Source organism: Brachyhypopomus gauderio, chromosome 2 (assembly GCF_052324685.1).
Source record: "Brachyhypopomus gauderio isolate BG-103 chromosome 2, BGAUD_0.2, whole genome shotgun sequence".
NCBI classification, from domain to species: Eukaryota; Metazoa; Chordata; class Actinopteri; order Gymnotiformes; family Hypopomidae; genus Brachyhypopomus; species Brachyhypopomus gauderio.
The window spans coordinates 10942237-10957437 of NC_135212.1; the positions used below are offsets into that span (position 1 = coordinate 10942237).

The following is a 15201-nucleotide window of genomic DNA, read 5'->3' on the forward strand; positions in this document are numbered from 1 at the left end:
CCTGTCTCTGTGGTCCATGCTGTCTTCACCTCAGTGTTTACCTCTGCCCTGTCCCCTGGCCCCGCTCCAGTGTCTGTCCCCGGTCCTGTCCTGTCCAGCCCTGCTCCTGTGCCTCGCCCTGGCCCTGTCCAGTCTCCCTGTATCCCATGTCATGCCGTGTCCCTGTCCGACTCTGGGCCAGTCTCCGCGTCTCCTGTCTTTGTCCCTGCCATGCCCCAGGTCCCGTGTCCTGTCCCTCTGGTCCGTCCCGTGTCTGCTGTCCCTGTCCCTTGCCATGGACCGTGGTTCCCTGTCCGGTCCTAGTCTGTTTCCCTGTCCTGTCTGCCCTTGCGTGCCCCGGTGTGGCACGCTTTGAGGGGGGGTACTGTCACGTATGGCTACGCCCCCTCTCCTAGCTGTCACTCCGGGTTCCCTTGTGTCTGTGTCCCGTGCCTGTTTATCCCGCCCTGCTCGTTGTCTCCGTGTTTCCTCGGTTGCTACCACGCCCCGTGTCATTGTTATCACCTGTTCCTTGTTTCAGTTCTATGTATTTAAGTCCCGTCATTTCCCCAGTCGAGTCATCCGTGGATTTGTTCTATCAGTCGGTTTGTGCTTTCACGTTCGTTGTTTTTCTAGCCCTGTATTTCCCGTCATCTGTTTGTTCCTGCCTGGTCCGTGAGTCTTCCCTGTTCTCGTCTCGTCATGCCTGTTTCTTGTTCTTGTTCGGACTGCTTGCACGTTATGACCCCTGCCTGTTCTATCGACTCTGGTTTTGGTATTCCCTGTATTAAATCTCGCTCATCTCTGCATTTGTGTCCGTCTCCTCGCTCCGTGGCGCGAGCCACGTTACAACAAATTAAACATCAAGCCTGTCACAGTGGGCTGTGAAAACACTGGGAAAAATGGTTTCTTTCTGTATTTATTCGCTTTGTCAAGTACCAAATATGTACTGTTGATTGAAACACAAGGTCACCAGTCCCTGAATCTCCCATTTTCTTAAATTGGTGAGTTAATTTCCAGGGTACAAACATGCTGTCTTGAAACTACACAAAGAATAACAGAAATAGAGGGATTTCAAACACCCCAGAGAACAACAGAGGAAATGTGGTACAGAATTCCAGATTAGGGAGTCTATTTTTGAACACTCTGCCTCTCAAAGTGGCTAGTTTGATTTTAGGAACCAGTAGACCAGAAACAGATGATATTAGTGTGTCAGTGTAGTCTCTAGAGTTTGTATTTAATCCAGGGGGATACAGGAAGGGGGATACAGGAAGTTAATGTAACTGATAGAACAAGTGAGTAAAATATGTGCCAAACACTTAGTATATATGAGAAAAAAACTTGCATTTATTTAAAGGTTCTTCTAGATACACCAGGAAATGTAAATTACAGTAATCTAGACAACATGATGTAATGAAAATTGTAGCATCTCAGACTGAGAAAGGATTGGAGTAAGGCCAAGATCAGACTAGACCTTATCACTGATAGTAGAGCAGAGTAGACCTTATTACAGATAGTAGTAGGCTCATTTTACAAATCAAGGTAGACCGTATTACAAATAGTAGTGGGGTCATATAACATATCAGACTAGGGCCAAGATCAGTGTAGATCTTATTACAGATAGTAGCAAGGCCATTTAAAATGTCAGAGTAGGGCCAAGATCACAGAAGACCTTATTACAGATAGTAGTAGAACAATATTACACAAGGATTTAACAGTGACACCATCAGTGACACTGGAGTGGGTCAATGTATTTTGTGGATATACTTTAAAAGAATGAACATACATGTTTAATCTTGATTTTCTTTAAGAGAACAATCACCTACAGACCAATCATCTTTGTTTTATCTGATTTCATCTGATATCTGATTATTACATGACATCACATTACATTATTTAATTTCATCCTGTACTTATGTGTTATACTTGTTCCTTCTTCTGTTGCTTGTCAGTTTTGTTAGTCTTTTTGTTTCGTGTTTTCAGCACAGAAAATGTCGCACTGTTCATGATCATCCATGAATGGATATTATAGTTTGTGTATGTTAACCATCGTCCCTGTTTCGTTTCATGTGTAGAAATGTCTGATTTCCGCTACGCTCACTGGAGGTTCCAGCCCTAGCCTACGATGATCTCTGAGTGTTTCGTAAATGAATCATTATCCATGTTTTATCTGGATTTCCTTTAGGGAGATTTCATCCATGTTTTTAGACTATGTGTACATGCAGATAATTATGCAGCTGTGGCAGACCTAGTACTGAACATCAGCTGCATAACAAGGGAAATTTAAACCATGGTGCTGACCCATGTGAGCAAAGGGCAAATGATGAGTGCTGGCACAAGACTCTGTGTTCTGTAGTTATTTACAGATGTAACATGAAGTACAGTGAGAAGTAGGAAGTAAACCGAGCTGTAAACCAAGCTGGAGTTGTTCTGGAAATTCCAATTTAGAGAACATTAATGTCCACAAGCTACACAAAGGTGGAGAAGAATAAAGACCCAAAGGGGACCAGACGCAGCAGAGAGAACGGAGGACATTAGTGGCTCTTAGTCATCTCGGCTCTAATGCAGAGAGCAGAAACACTGGAAAGACTCCAAGAAGCCACTGGAGGCAAGGGTGGTTTTCTAGTTGACTGGCTACCTGTAGCGTTCTGCGCGTCGCAGAGCAGGGAGGCGGACACAAACGCTGAGGAGAGCGAGATTTATTAAAGGGGATTCCATAAGCAGAGTCGTGGTAGCAGGCAGGGGGTCATAACAGGCAGGCAGTCTGAACCAGACAGGTAAACAGGCATGACAACAACACAAGGAGGACTCACAGGGCAACGGGAAGAACACTAGACAGAAGGCGCGACTGAACGAGGAACAATACTCACAAACGCTCACAGAATAACAGAGAGCACAAGGTCACTACAGCACAAATGAACAAATAGACCAAACTGACTAATAGTACAAAACAGGGAAACCGGAGTGACGGCTATGAGAGGGGGGCGTCGCCCTACGTGACATGAGAGGGGGGCGTCGCCCTACGTGACATGAGAGGGGGGGCGTCGCCCTACGTGACATGAGAGGGGGGGCGTAGCCCTACGTGACAGTACCAGTCATTCTGGTCATTTGCCACAAACAAATACAAATTGTGGTTGGGGGGCACATCTTTTTTTTTTTTTAAGAAAGCCAAAACTATATTCAGAGTTTGATTTCAGCTAGCAGGTGTGGCATCTTAACAAATGTGCATAAGTTGCGCTAAAAGACAGATACCCACTTCTCCTGATTGCAGTAGAAACAATCAGACACTGTCTTCTCTCCTGTCTATGACTCTGTGCATGGGGTGGGAGAATATGTTTACATGCAGCCTGGGAGGGGAGTAAGACAAGATCTGGTGGTGGGGTGGGGGGGGGTGACTGGCCGTGGCTGTTCATGATCATTATAGGCATCCACATTAACATTCATCTGTATGAAAATAAAGTACGGCCTCTGCAAAGAAATCTGTAGTCTATTGTGTGACGGCGGTTGGAGTTTGAGTTATGAATTCATTACGTTTGCTGGTTATATTTGTAGCTCCCTGCAGCAGAGTGAGAAGGTTACACTGAAGGAAGCTGCCTGTGATTTGCCGTTAAAGGCTTCCTGAGGAGCCAAGCTGCACTGAGTCATTGCAATGGGTGGTGAGGATCACCTCTGGAGCTCCAGAGCACACCAGGAGCAGGAGAGAGAACCTGCCAGCTCCCCCCTGGGGTGGGAATCGGGTAATCTCCAGCAGTGGGGGGGGGGGGCTGAGGTGTGACACAGCGTGCTGGGGTCTGATGAGCGGCAGTAGTGAGCAATGCCTCCACACTCCACAGTCATTCACAAAAACCCCCTGACGTGAGAAAGGCATATTAATACGGAGCCACGACATTGCCTCGTGTTATGGAAATCCTAACATGATTCTGTTGGGTGATAACGATGCGGTGACTCACCAGTCTCTTTAAAGGGAGCCATCTGGTTTGGGGTCGTTAAGAGTATATGGCTGTTTGATAGAAGAAGGATAAACATAAATTGTGGGATTATAGCAAAACAGACCTCATTAATGGTGTGTTTTTGGGACTCTGTCAGAGCAAAAGGAAAGTTGCTTCCTGGTGTGTCTCTGTTGGGGTTCAGATGCTTCATTTATGTGTACAATGTATGAAACATTTCCTAATGTTACTATCAGTGAGTCCATCACCAAAAGAAGGCGCCTTCCTTTGTCCAGAGCGTATCGAGTGATTTTGGAAACGTACTGTGGGATCTATGGGAAAAGCAGCTGACATGAATCAGTCACCAAAAACTGATTCAGCTGATGATGAAACACAGAAGCCGCCCAGACTTTCTCAAAAAGAACAACTGCTTTGGCCAGACTGGTGGTTAGAGAACTGGTCTTGTGACTGGAGGTTTGTGGGTTCGATCCCCATAACTGAAGTGCCCTTGAGTAAGGCACTTAAACCCAACTGCTCCCTGGGTGCACTGCTCTGGGCATGTGTGTGTGTACCACAGCCCCCTAGTGTGTTTGTGTACCACAGCCCCCTAGTGTGTCTGTGTGTACCACAGCCACCTAGTGTGTGTGTGTGTGTACCACAGCCCCCTAGTGTGTCTGTGTCAGTGTGTGTGTGTGTGTGTGTGTGTGTGTACCATAAGCCCCCTAGTGTCTGTGTGTGTACCACAGCCCCGTAGTGTGGGTTTGTGTACCACAGCCCCCTAGTGTGTGTGTGTGTACCACAGCCCCCTAGTGTGTGTGTGTGTGTGTACCACAGCCCCCTAGTGTGTTTGTGTCAGTGTGTGTGTGTGTGTGTGTGTGTGTGTGTGTGTGTGTACACCACAGCCACCTAGTGTGTGTGTGTGTACCACAGCCCCCTAGTGTGTCTGTGTCAGTGTGTGTGTGTGTGTGTGTGTGTGTGTACCATAAGCCCCCTAGTGTCTGTGTGTGTACCACAGCCCCGTAGTGTGGGTTTGTGTACCACAAGCCACCTAGTCTGTGTGTGTGTGTGTGTGTGTGTGTGTGTGTGTACCACAGCCCTCTAGTGTATGTGTGTACCACAGCCCTCTAGTGTGTGTGTGTGTGTGTGTGTGTGTGTGTGTGTGTGTGTTTGTGTGTATGTGTGTGTATGTTCTCACTGCACAGATGGGTAAATGCAGAGACAGTTGGAAATATGGCAACTTAACTTAAACAACTTAATAAAAGAAACCGAAAGCCAAATGCTTGAGAAACTATCGAGTGCAGTGTGTCCCGTCAGCTGGGCGGAGATGGTAACATCTCGTTGTCGTGCTGCACTTTTTCACCGTGGGGTAATTGCTCAGACACGGGGAAGAGAACACCGGGCCGGGCTCACCCGAGCAGACAGGCGTAAGGGTGGAGCAGGGGTGAGCCATATGGACCAGCAGAACACACACACACACACACACACACACACTCCTTCCAGCACCCAGAACCAGGCCTCTCCCCCGGGGAAGGGGCTGCACTGGCTCCAGGGAGAGTTCACTCTGAGACTCCCAAATAAAGTTGTCGCATGTAGCGGAAATTCTTTCATTGAATTCATTTGACACAGATAAACCAGGGAAGAATCCCTTTGTGCTCAGTTCCACCTATGTGACTAGACTCAGCGACTAGTGGAAGTGTAATGAAAGGAAGAAACCCCAGTGTGGCTCATTATATCTTAAAGAGTACCGAGGGGAGGGTTCCTGTTATAGATATGCAGTAATACTGCATATAAATGACCTTATCTTTCTGATCTCCTACTTATTACCATTCAAGACCAGAGCATCAGCAGTGGTGATAAAACCAGTGTAATTGTAATCACACACACACACACACACACACACACACACACACACACACACACACACACACACACACACACACACACACACACACACACATATATTTGCCTGTTCTGCTCGGGTTGTATCTCCTCTGTTCTCTTCAGGAGTACCAAAGTACCCAGGACTCCCACAGGAAAGAGCTAATGACACGCTACTGATCAGCAGACATGCTTTCACACACACACACACACACACACACACACACACACACAAACACACACACAAGAATTATATAATTCGTAAAATGCTGCTCTCCAGTGTTAAATCAAGACTGTTCTAAATTAAAAAAAAACAACTCAGAAAGAACCTTGTAGAAAGGTTCCTCCCAAATTCTCTTGACGATTAAATTATTTTAAAAGACCATCGAAGCCAACCAACAGAGTTAGTGGAATCTGAATGTCCAGTTTGAATCAAAGTCTGTTTTACCTCAGTTTCAACGTGTTGACCTTATTTTAAAATAATATACCCTGTCTGCTGAACATTATTGCAATATTCACTTCATAAATGCGATGCATTAATACATCGTTTGTGTATTAGAATTAAGTCGTCAATTACAAGCAATTCAACAGGAAAATTACATTTTATGACATTGCAGTTTATTTCAGTAGCACTCCCAATGTGGCAATAGGGTTTTCTGGAGCTCTGAGATGGAGAAAATCTTGTACATGCACTGTAAGATTTTCCTGCTGTGCCTAGATACTGTAGAGTGGGAAAGAGTGCCCGTACTTCGATGTGTGTGTGTGTGTGTGTGTGTGTGTGTGTGTGTGTGTGTGTGTGTGTGTGTGTGTGTGTATGTGTGTGTGTGTGTGTGTGTGTGTGTGTGTGTGTGTGTGTGCGTGTGTGGGCTTAGCCTCACGCCACCCACGCGGAACCTCACGGTTGGCAGCATCTGCCAACTTGGCCGTTGCTTCCTCGGTCTCCGTGGAAACAGCGGCTGGTCAGGGGAGTACGGGGTGTGTGAGGCTGGAGATGGAGACCCCCGTGGTCTCACGGCCGTTCCAGACGGGGCTCGCCTGGGCCAGCAGGCCGCCCGTCAGCTGCGCTAATACCACTGTCCACGCTCATACACTTACAGACAGGGTTGATCCCATTAGAGGTTGTGTCCCTCACCAGAGACAGGTGTCGAAGACATCAGCTCACTCCCAGTGAGAGTGTTAATGTCTCCAGCACAGACAGAGACAACGTGCGTTGTATGATGCAGAGTTGTCCTCCAGAACCTCTGAGCCTCTGGATGATCTGAGCCTGTAGATCAGATGTCCTTTGGTCCTGCTTGGGTGGGTGACCCATGTCATTATGGTCCTACTGTCTCCTGTCATGTTGAAGAGGGGTGTGGCTATATGCAAAAAAGGTTGTGCTTGGAATAGATGTAAATACACCCCAGAAGATGTTGACATTTTGCGTTGTCAGCTGTCAAATGCTTTATTTCAAACACAGTGCTCTACACATTGAGCTACAATACAATAGAGCTACAGGTGTGTACATCAACACCTGTGCCAACCACCGAAGGACAGCACTGTAGGATCTGACACGGGAATCTTAGATTTGTAATAGAAATGTCACATTGGCGCTGATGGATAAGCGTTCCAGCACGTCCTGTCCTGTGCGTCTGAGGTCCTGTCTGAGGTCCTGTGTGAGGTCCACATGGCAGAACATAACGCCAGGTAGTCACGCTCCTGCCCGTCCAGTGGGGGGCGTATCTCAGAAGGGCAGTCAGGCCTCACTGGGGCAACAGAAGCCTGCTTCAGTGGTCCTACCCCAAGCCTCAGGATCTGAGATGGAGCTGAAAGCATGATCTCCCCAGTGATGGTGGATCTGAGATAGGATCGAAAACTTGATTCTTCCAGTCGTGGTGGGATCTAAGGTGGGATTTAAAGTATGATCCCCCCCCAGTGGAAGACGTTAGTGAATGGAGATGATGGATAAATGTTTAATGATTTAGTGCAGCTATGGAAGAGCTCACCAGAACCACATTCATCTTCGGAGCTGCTGGGTTCAGCACGCAGTAACTCACAGGAGCAGCACGGAAGTGTGATCATTAATATACACAAGACGGCGTGGGACCCGCGCTGTATTAGCGGTTCCTCTGCGAGCCTCCAAACACAGACGCTGGTCGGCTGCATCCAGCCAATCCAGGCGAACGGTGCTGCCGTTAACACGTGCTCTCGGCATATAGAGCGGGTAGCGCTGGTGTGAAGCTATTAGTCCCCCCTGTTCTCTCAGGCCCAGAATAGAAGCGACAGAAACAGATGGCGAGGCACCAGCCAGCCAGGCAACTAGTACAGGAAACATATTGCTAGAAACAACTTGTTCCAAGCTGCATCCTTAGCGCTTATGTTCTGCCTCTCCACTTATATCCAGGGGCAGAGCTGCTGCTGGATCATCCGGGGCGTCCCGGACGGATCAGCCCGGACGGATCAGCCCGGACGGATCAGCCCGGATAGATCAGCCTGGATGGATCAGCTCAGACAGAGTGAGGAGAGCCTCCTGTCGGGAGATGCACTCTCTCTCTCTCTCTCTCTCTCTCTCTCTCTCTCTCTCTCTCTCTCTCTCTCCCCCTTTCTCCTCCCTCCCTCCTCTTTCTCCTCTCGTTCCTCTCTCCTCCTGTGCCAGACACATAACTCTGCCAGACACATAAGTTCTGTCTCGATAACAATCTCGAGGCAGGGGGAATCACTATAGCATACAAGTCTTCCTCGAGGGTGTTTGTATAGCTAGCAGCTTGTTAGATATGTTTTGTGGTCCTTTTTTCCCTGCTGATAGGTTCAACGAGGCGTGGCTCTGTCCCATCATGCACCGAGAAGACAAACGGCTGGGTGGTGCACGCATGTGTCACGCTGAGGAGACCTGGGATGTGGAGTGTTGGTGAGGGACTTGCTGAGGTCCCAGTTACACTTCTGCCTCTGTACATCTCACGCCTGGACACACAGCACTTACATAGCCGCCGTTCTTGGGGAAAAAGTTCCCAAAACATTTTCCTTTTTAAAAATGTAACACATTTAGGAATTTAAGATTTTGAAACTGAGTGATATGACCATTCATCTGTTTTTTCTGCTGAATGTGTTATTCTGACATGAGATGTGGTATGAAAATGAAATATTGTCTAGAGAAATAAGTGGTCAGTAACCAACCCAAAACCCATTCAGGGTGCTGGACAGTTTCACACTCTTTTGCCAGTTGTAGGTTGTTATGTGTCAGAAGCTCATAGCACCTGTCTGTACATTATTGGATACAAAATGCAGTGGAGTCTGACCCTCAGAAATAGTCCCTAATTCAAGCTCTCCTCCACTCCGCAGTGGGAACAGTTAGCATAGTACATCTCCGCCAATAGGTAAACACACAAGTCTACCGTATTGTTACGCTCTTATACATTGCATGTCTATCAGATCATGCTGAACTTCAAACTGGTCACAGTTATTTACATTTGAGTCTCGTCATCTGATTCATGAAATTGTGGGCTTGAAAAGTATTCATGTGAAAGCCTTTGATCTAAAGATCAAGTGAAACACCTTTGGTATCTCAAGCAAGCAATAAATGAGTAAATAAAACACAATTCAAATCTCCACCCTGAGATCTCCACCCTGAGATCTCCACCCTGAATGTGATCTCTTGCCTGCTCTCAGGTCTCTCAGGATCTCGTCACCTGTCCCGCTGGATCTCGAGGAGATGAGGGGCCCTGCGTCAGCACAGCTGCGTTACGCTGCGGTTCATCTCAAATGCTCAAGACAAGCAGAAGAGGTTCCTTCCATTCATCCTGGAACAGGGCCACATGTAATTGCAGAAAGGAAACACGATGGCAAAGACCCTTGGTGTGAGATGGGGCCGAGCTTCATCTACTTCCATAATAGGTGACTCAGAGGTGGCACTGCTGCAGTGAGCCCTGATTGGTTGCTACAGCTGGGTGTTACTCACTCGGGGTTCTCCATTGGATGAGCTCTCAACAGAGAGGACCGCCTTTTGTGTACTTTCCGTCACACTGACACTTTTCGGTTTTGTTCGTCACAGATTATGAAGTTGTCTATTTTTATTTAAACAGAATCTATGTCTTGGAAAGATGCAGTCTATATTTAACTCATGAGACTTACACTCGCTATGTATACAGTATGTATTACAGCTCAATGTAAACAATCAGTGTAATAATAATGATTCAGTCAAATTTGAAACAAGAGTTCAACTACAAATTTGTCATTGAGTGGTGGTGAGTTCTTGTGTCATTAATTTAGCCATACCAAATTGCTGATCCGTTTATCCTCGGTTTAATAAGACTTGCTGGAGGAATTAATTTGTTGTTTCATAAATAATCATGTGCACCACAGCTTTGCTGGTTGCTTCATTGATTATGTTTAAAAATTGGGCAATTGTTCAAGCTTTAAAAACTCTGAAGAATATCCATTTGAAAAACTGCAATTTGTGCATTTAAAAATGATCTAGAATGTGTTTTAACACAGATGTAGACAAACGTAGAGATATGAAAGACAACAAAATCCTGCTAAAATACATGTGGAAGTGTGTGTGGGGGGGGGTATACAGTGAATGTTAAATATGCAGTGAATGTATCGTGAGTTTCCAAATTACCAGATGGATATTTATGGAGGTTTTAAAGGCAAAAAAATCAGCATCTCTAGACTGTGTTGAAGTGAAAAGCTTTTTCGCAGGTCTATAGCTACAGGCGAGGTCAGCATAACAATGTGCTAACAAGATCTTGGCTGAGAAACAGCGTCTGCTGATCACATCCATTCTGCAGCGGCTGCGTTTCCAACGGCACTTTCTCTACAGTAATTCTGACATTGTAGACCAGGTCCAGCACAACTGGCCTGGAGGAGGATCTATAATGAAGGCACTCTGCACATTTGTCAAACCAAACAGGCCACAGCAAGGGAAGAGATCACGTGAGCTCTGTGATCACAGATACCACAATGAGAAGGAGATATATATATTTATAAACTAAAATCTAAACTTTAACTAAAATCTCATTTCTAATAACTGACATGTCAGTCGATATTGGAATATCTGATCCTGGGACCTGATGCCACGTGAGATTTTCGCACTCCAAGAGAGAGGAGACAGAGTTCCTAATGTTCTCACTGGGAGCTGGTGCTTCTGATGCACCACAGCTAACAGGACCTCAGCTCTCAAGCCTGGAAGAGCTCTCAAGCTCTCACTGTAACGCACCACCATTACATACAGCAAAATATCAGCAAATACATGTAAGTAATATGAAGAGACCATTATAGTGAGGAGCTGAGTGAGTTGAGTGTTGCCAGGAGAAAAGTCTTGGCCCACACGCAACACTACCTGCAGTGAAGACTTAATCAGTGCACCAGGGGGTGTCTGAGAACAATTGGGTGAGAGAGAGAGAGAGAGAGAGAGAGAGAAAGGAGGCTGACTGGAGTCTTCAGAGAGTTGGCAGGTTAGGCATTCCGATCTGTCTCTTGTGCAAAACCCAAAGCAACGCACGGAAAACTCCCAGCGGCCACGGGACATCGATCGGCACAGAGTGACGCATCAGGTCTGCGCTGGCCAAGGAACACGGAACACCTCATTAGGTCTGGAGCATCAAATACAGCACCACCACTATACATCAGGGCTTCTCTAAGTCATCCAGCACCAAAAAAATCCATTATGCAGTTGAGAGAGCAGTGGAGCGTTCTCCTGGGGGTTCCTTCACACGCACAGCAGTAAATGAGGAAGTGACACATAGAAAGAAGAGTAATGAGTTTAACCTTTTCCCAGAAAACTCTCTCTCTCTCTTTCCCTCTCTCCCTCTCTCTCTATCTCTGTGTCTTTTGAAAACGTGCAGGGCCTGCCGTGTCAGCAGAATAATTGCCCCAGATACAGTACCTGCAGTCTTTCAGAGCTCTCATTTGGTTAGTTACAGCACAAATCTTAGTGCGCTGGTTTGACAACTAAAGCAGGGAAGTAAATCATGCCTGCCCCAAAGTGCACACAGCGTACTGTGTTGGATGGCCTAGAAGAAAAAGAAGAAGACAGAGAAAGCAAGACGACCACCATTAGTGAGAGCTGTGGTCAGATTATCCTTGCCTACAGATGTGTGTTTAGACCACTGCTGTGAGACCAGGTCTGGTCATGTGCCAACACTGGCAAGAGACACATTCAGGGAGCTGCAGGGACCATGACACCACACACATCTGAGCCACAGACACAATTCTTAGTCACAGACACATGACTGTGCCACTTACACTCCTGAGCCACAGACACTATTCTTAGTCACAGACACATGACTGTGTCACATATACTCCTGAGCCACAGACACTATTCTTAGTCACAGACACATGACTGTGTCACATACACTCCTGAGCCACAGACACTATTCTTAGTCACAGACACATGACTGTGTCACATACATTCCTGAGCCACAGACACTATTCTTTGTCACAGACACATGACTGTGTCACATACACTCCTTAGCCACAGACACTAAGTCACAGACACATGACTGTGTCACATACACTCCTGAGCCACAGACACTATTCTTAGTCACAGACACATGACTGTGCCACATACACTCCTGAGCCACAGACACTATTCTTAGTCACAGACACATGACTGTGTCACATACACTCCTGAGCCACAGACACTATTCTTAGTCACAGACACATGACTGTGTCACATACACTCCTGAGCCACAGACACTAAGTCACAGACACATGACTGTGTCACATACACTCCTGAGCCACAGACACTATTCTTAGTCACAGACACATGACTGTGCCACATACACTCCTGAGCCACAGACACTAAGTCACAGACACATGACTGTGTCACATACACTCCTGAGCCACAGACACAATTCTTAGTCACAGACACATGACTGTGTCACATATACTCCTGAGCCACAGACACTATTCTTAGTCACAGACACATGACTGTGTCACATACACTCCTGAGCCACAGACACTATTCTTAGTCACAGACACATGACTGTGTCACATACACTCCTGAGCCACAGACACTATTCTTAGTCACAGACACATGACTGTGTCACATACACTCCTGAGCCACAGACACTAAGTCACAGACACATGACTGTGTCACATACACTCCTGAGCCACAGACACTATTCTTAGTCACAGACACATGACTGTGCCACATACACTCCTGAGCCACAGACACTATTCTTAGTCACAGACACATGACTGTGTCACATACACTCCTGAGCCACAGACACTATTCTTAGTCACAGACACATGACTGTGTCACATATACTCCTGAGCCACAGACACTATTCTTAGTCACAGACACATGACTGTGTCACACTCCTGAGCCACAGACACTATTCTTAGTCACAGACACATAACTGTGTCACACTCCTGAGCCACAGACACTATTCTTAGTCACAGACACATGACTGTGTCACATATACTCCTGAGCCACAGACACTATTCTTAGTCACAGACACATGACTGTGTCACATACACTCCTGAGCCACAGACACTATTCTTAGTCACAGACACATGACTGTGTCACATACACTCCTGAGCCACAGACACTATTCTTAGTCACAGACACATGACTGTGTCACATACACTCCTGAGCCACAGACACTATTCTTAGTCACAGACACATGACTGTGCCACATACACTCCTGAGCCACAGACACAATTCTTAGTCACAGACACATGACTGTGTCACATACACTCCTGAGCCACAGACACAATTCTTAGTCACAGACACATGACTGTGTCACATATACTCCTGAGCCACAGACACTATTCTTAGTCACAGACACATGACTGTGTCACATACACTCCTGAGCCACAGACACTAAGTCACAGACACATGACTGTGTCACATACACTCCTGAGCCACAGACACTATTCTTAGTCACAGACACATGACTGTGCCACATACACTCCTGAGCCACAGACACAATTCTTAGTCACAGACACATGACTGTGTCACATACACTCCTGAGCCACAGACACTATTCTTAGTCACAGACACATGACTGTGTCACATATACTCCTGAGCCACAGACACTATTCTTAGTCACAGACACATGACTGTGTCACACTCCTGAGCCACAGACACTATTCTTAGTCACAGACACATGACTGTGTCACATTCCTGAGCCACAGACACTATTCTTAGTCACAGACACATGACTGTGTCACACTCCTGAGCCACAGACACTATTCTTAGTCACAGACACATGACTGTGTCACATACACTCCTGAGCCACAGACACTATTCTTAGTCACAGACACATGACTGTGTCACACTCCTGAGCCACATACACACATCTGAGTCACAGAAACACCTCCCGAGTCACAGACTGCTGGCCAGCTTAGAGAGCATCTCAGTCTCAAGCATATGGAGAGGTTGAGGAAAAGAGAAGGCTTGACATCTGAAGACTCAGCATTGGGATTGGGAGACAGGGTGACAGAGTGAGAGAGCGAGGGAGAGATGTGGAGAGATAGCTTCACTGACACAGAGAAGAAGATGGTGAGGAGATGTGAAGAGAGTAAGCAGAAGAGGAAGAGAATGAAGCATAACAGGAAACAGCAAGACAGAAAGAGACGCCACCCCCGACACACAAAAGCTGTTTACACATCTGCTGTGATTAAGGCTAATGGCTAACCACACATCACGAAGACGACATCAAGAAAACCACACAAAGCTTCCCGAGTCATCACTCCAATTAAAGGCACAATGCTTCAGGCCCACCACACACCCCCTCTCATTAACACTCTCATTAGCAGAGCTTAGACACACACAGGTGTGTGGGACGCGCGCGCACACACACACACACACACACACACACACACACACACACACACACACACACACACACACACACACACACACACACACACACACTAAACATCATCAACAATGAAAGCACTTCTCTAATGCTTGATCATCAGTGGCCAGGTGTGCTCAAGTAGACTTCAAGTGCACAAAGGGATATGTGTGGGTGTTTGTGTGTATGTGTCTGTGAATGTTTTGAGTGTGTGTGTGTGTGTGTGTGTGTGTGTGTGTGTGTGTGTGTGTGTCTGCATGTGTGTGTATAGTTGTGTGTGTGTGGATGTGCATATGTGTGTACTTGTGTGTGGGCGTGTGTGCGTGCGCATGTGTGTGTGTGGGTGTGTGTGCATGCACATGTATGTGTGTACTTACATCTGTGTCAGGGCCCTTGTCAGCCCCTGGGCAGGAGAATGTGACAAACTCATGGCACCTTTTGTGAACCACAAAACAGCACACTGCAAGAGGAGAGGGGAGGGGAGGAGAGAAGAGGAGAGGAGAGAAGAGGGGAGGGGAGGAGAGGAGAGAAGAGGAGAGAAGAGGGGAGGGGAGGAGAGGAGAGAAGAGGGGAGGAGAGGAGAGGAGAGAAGAGGGGAGGGGAGGAGAGAAGAGGAGAGGAGAGGGGAGGAGAGA

The 15201-nt window shown here is 46.8% G+C and overlaps 1 protein-coding gene across 1 annotated transcript in view; it reads right to left on the minus strand.

The window, feature by feature from the left end:
• The window catches only part of prkcab (protein kinase C, alpha, b), a 118114-nt gene that overhangs the window by 63341 nt on the left and 39572 nt on the right, over positions 1-15201 (minus strand). Inside the window, exon 4 of the mRNA XM_076986908.1 lies at positions 14944-15026. Coding sequence (XP_076843023.1) covers positions 14944-15026 — 83 coding nt within the window. The remainder of the gene's footprint in view (positions 1-14943; positions 15027-15201) is intronic.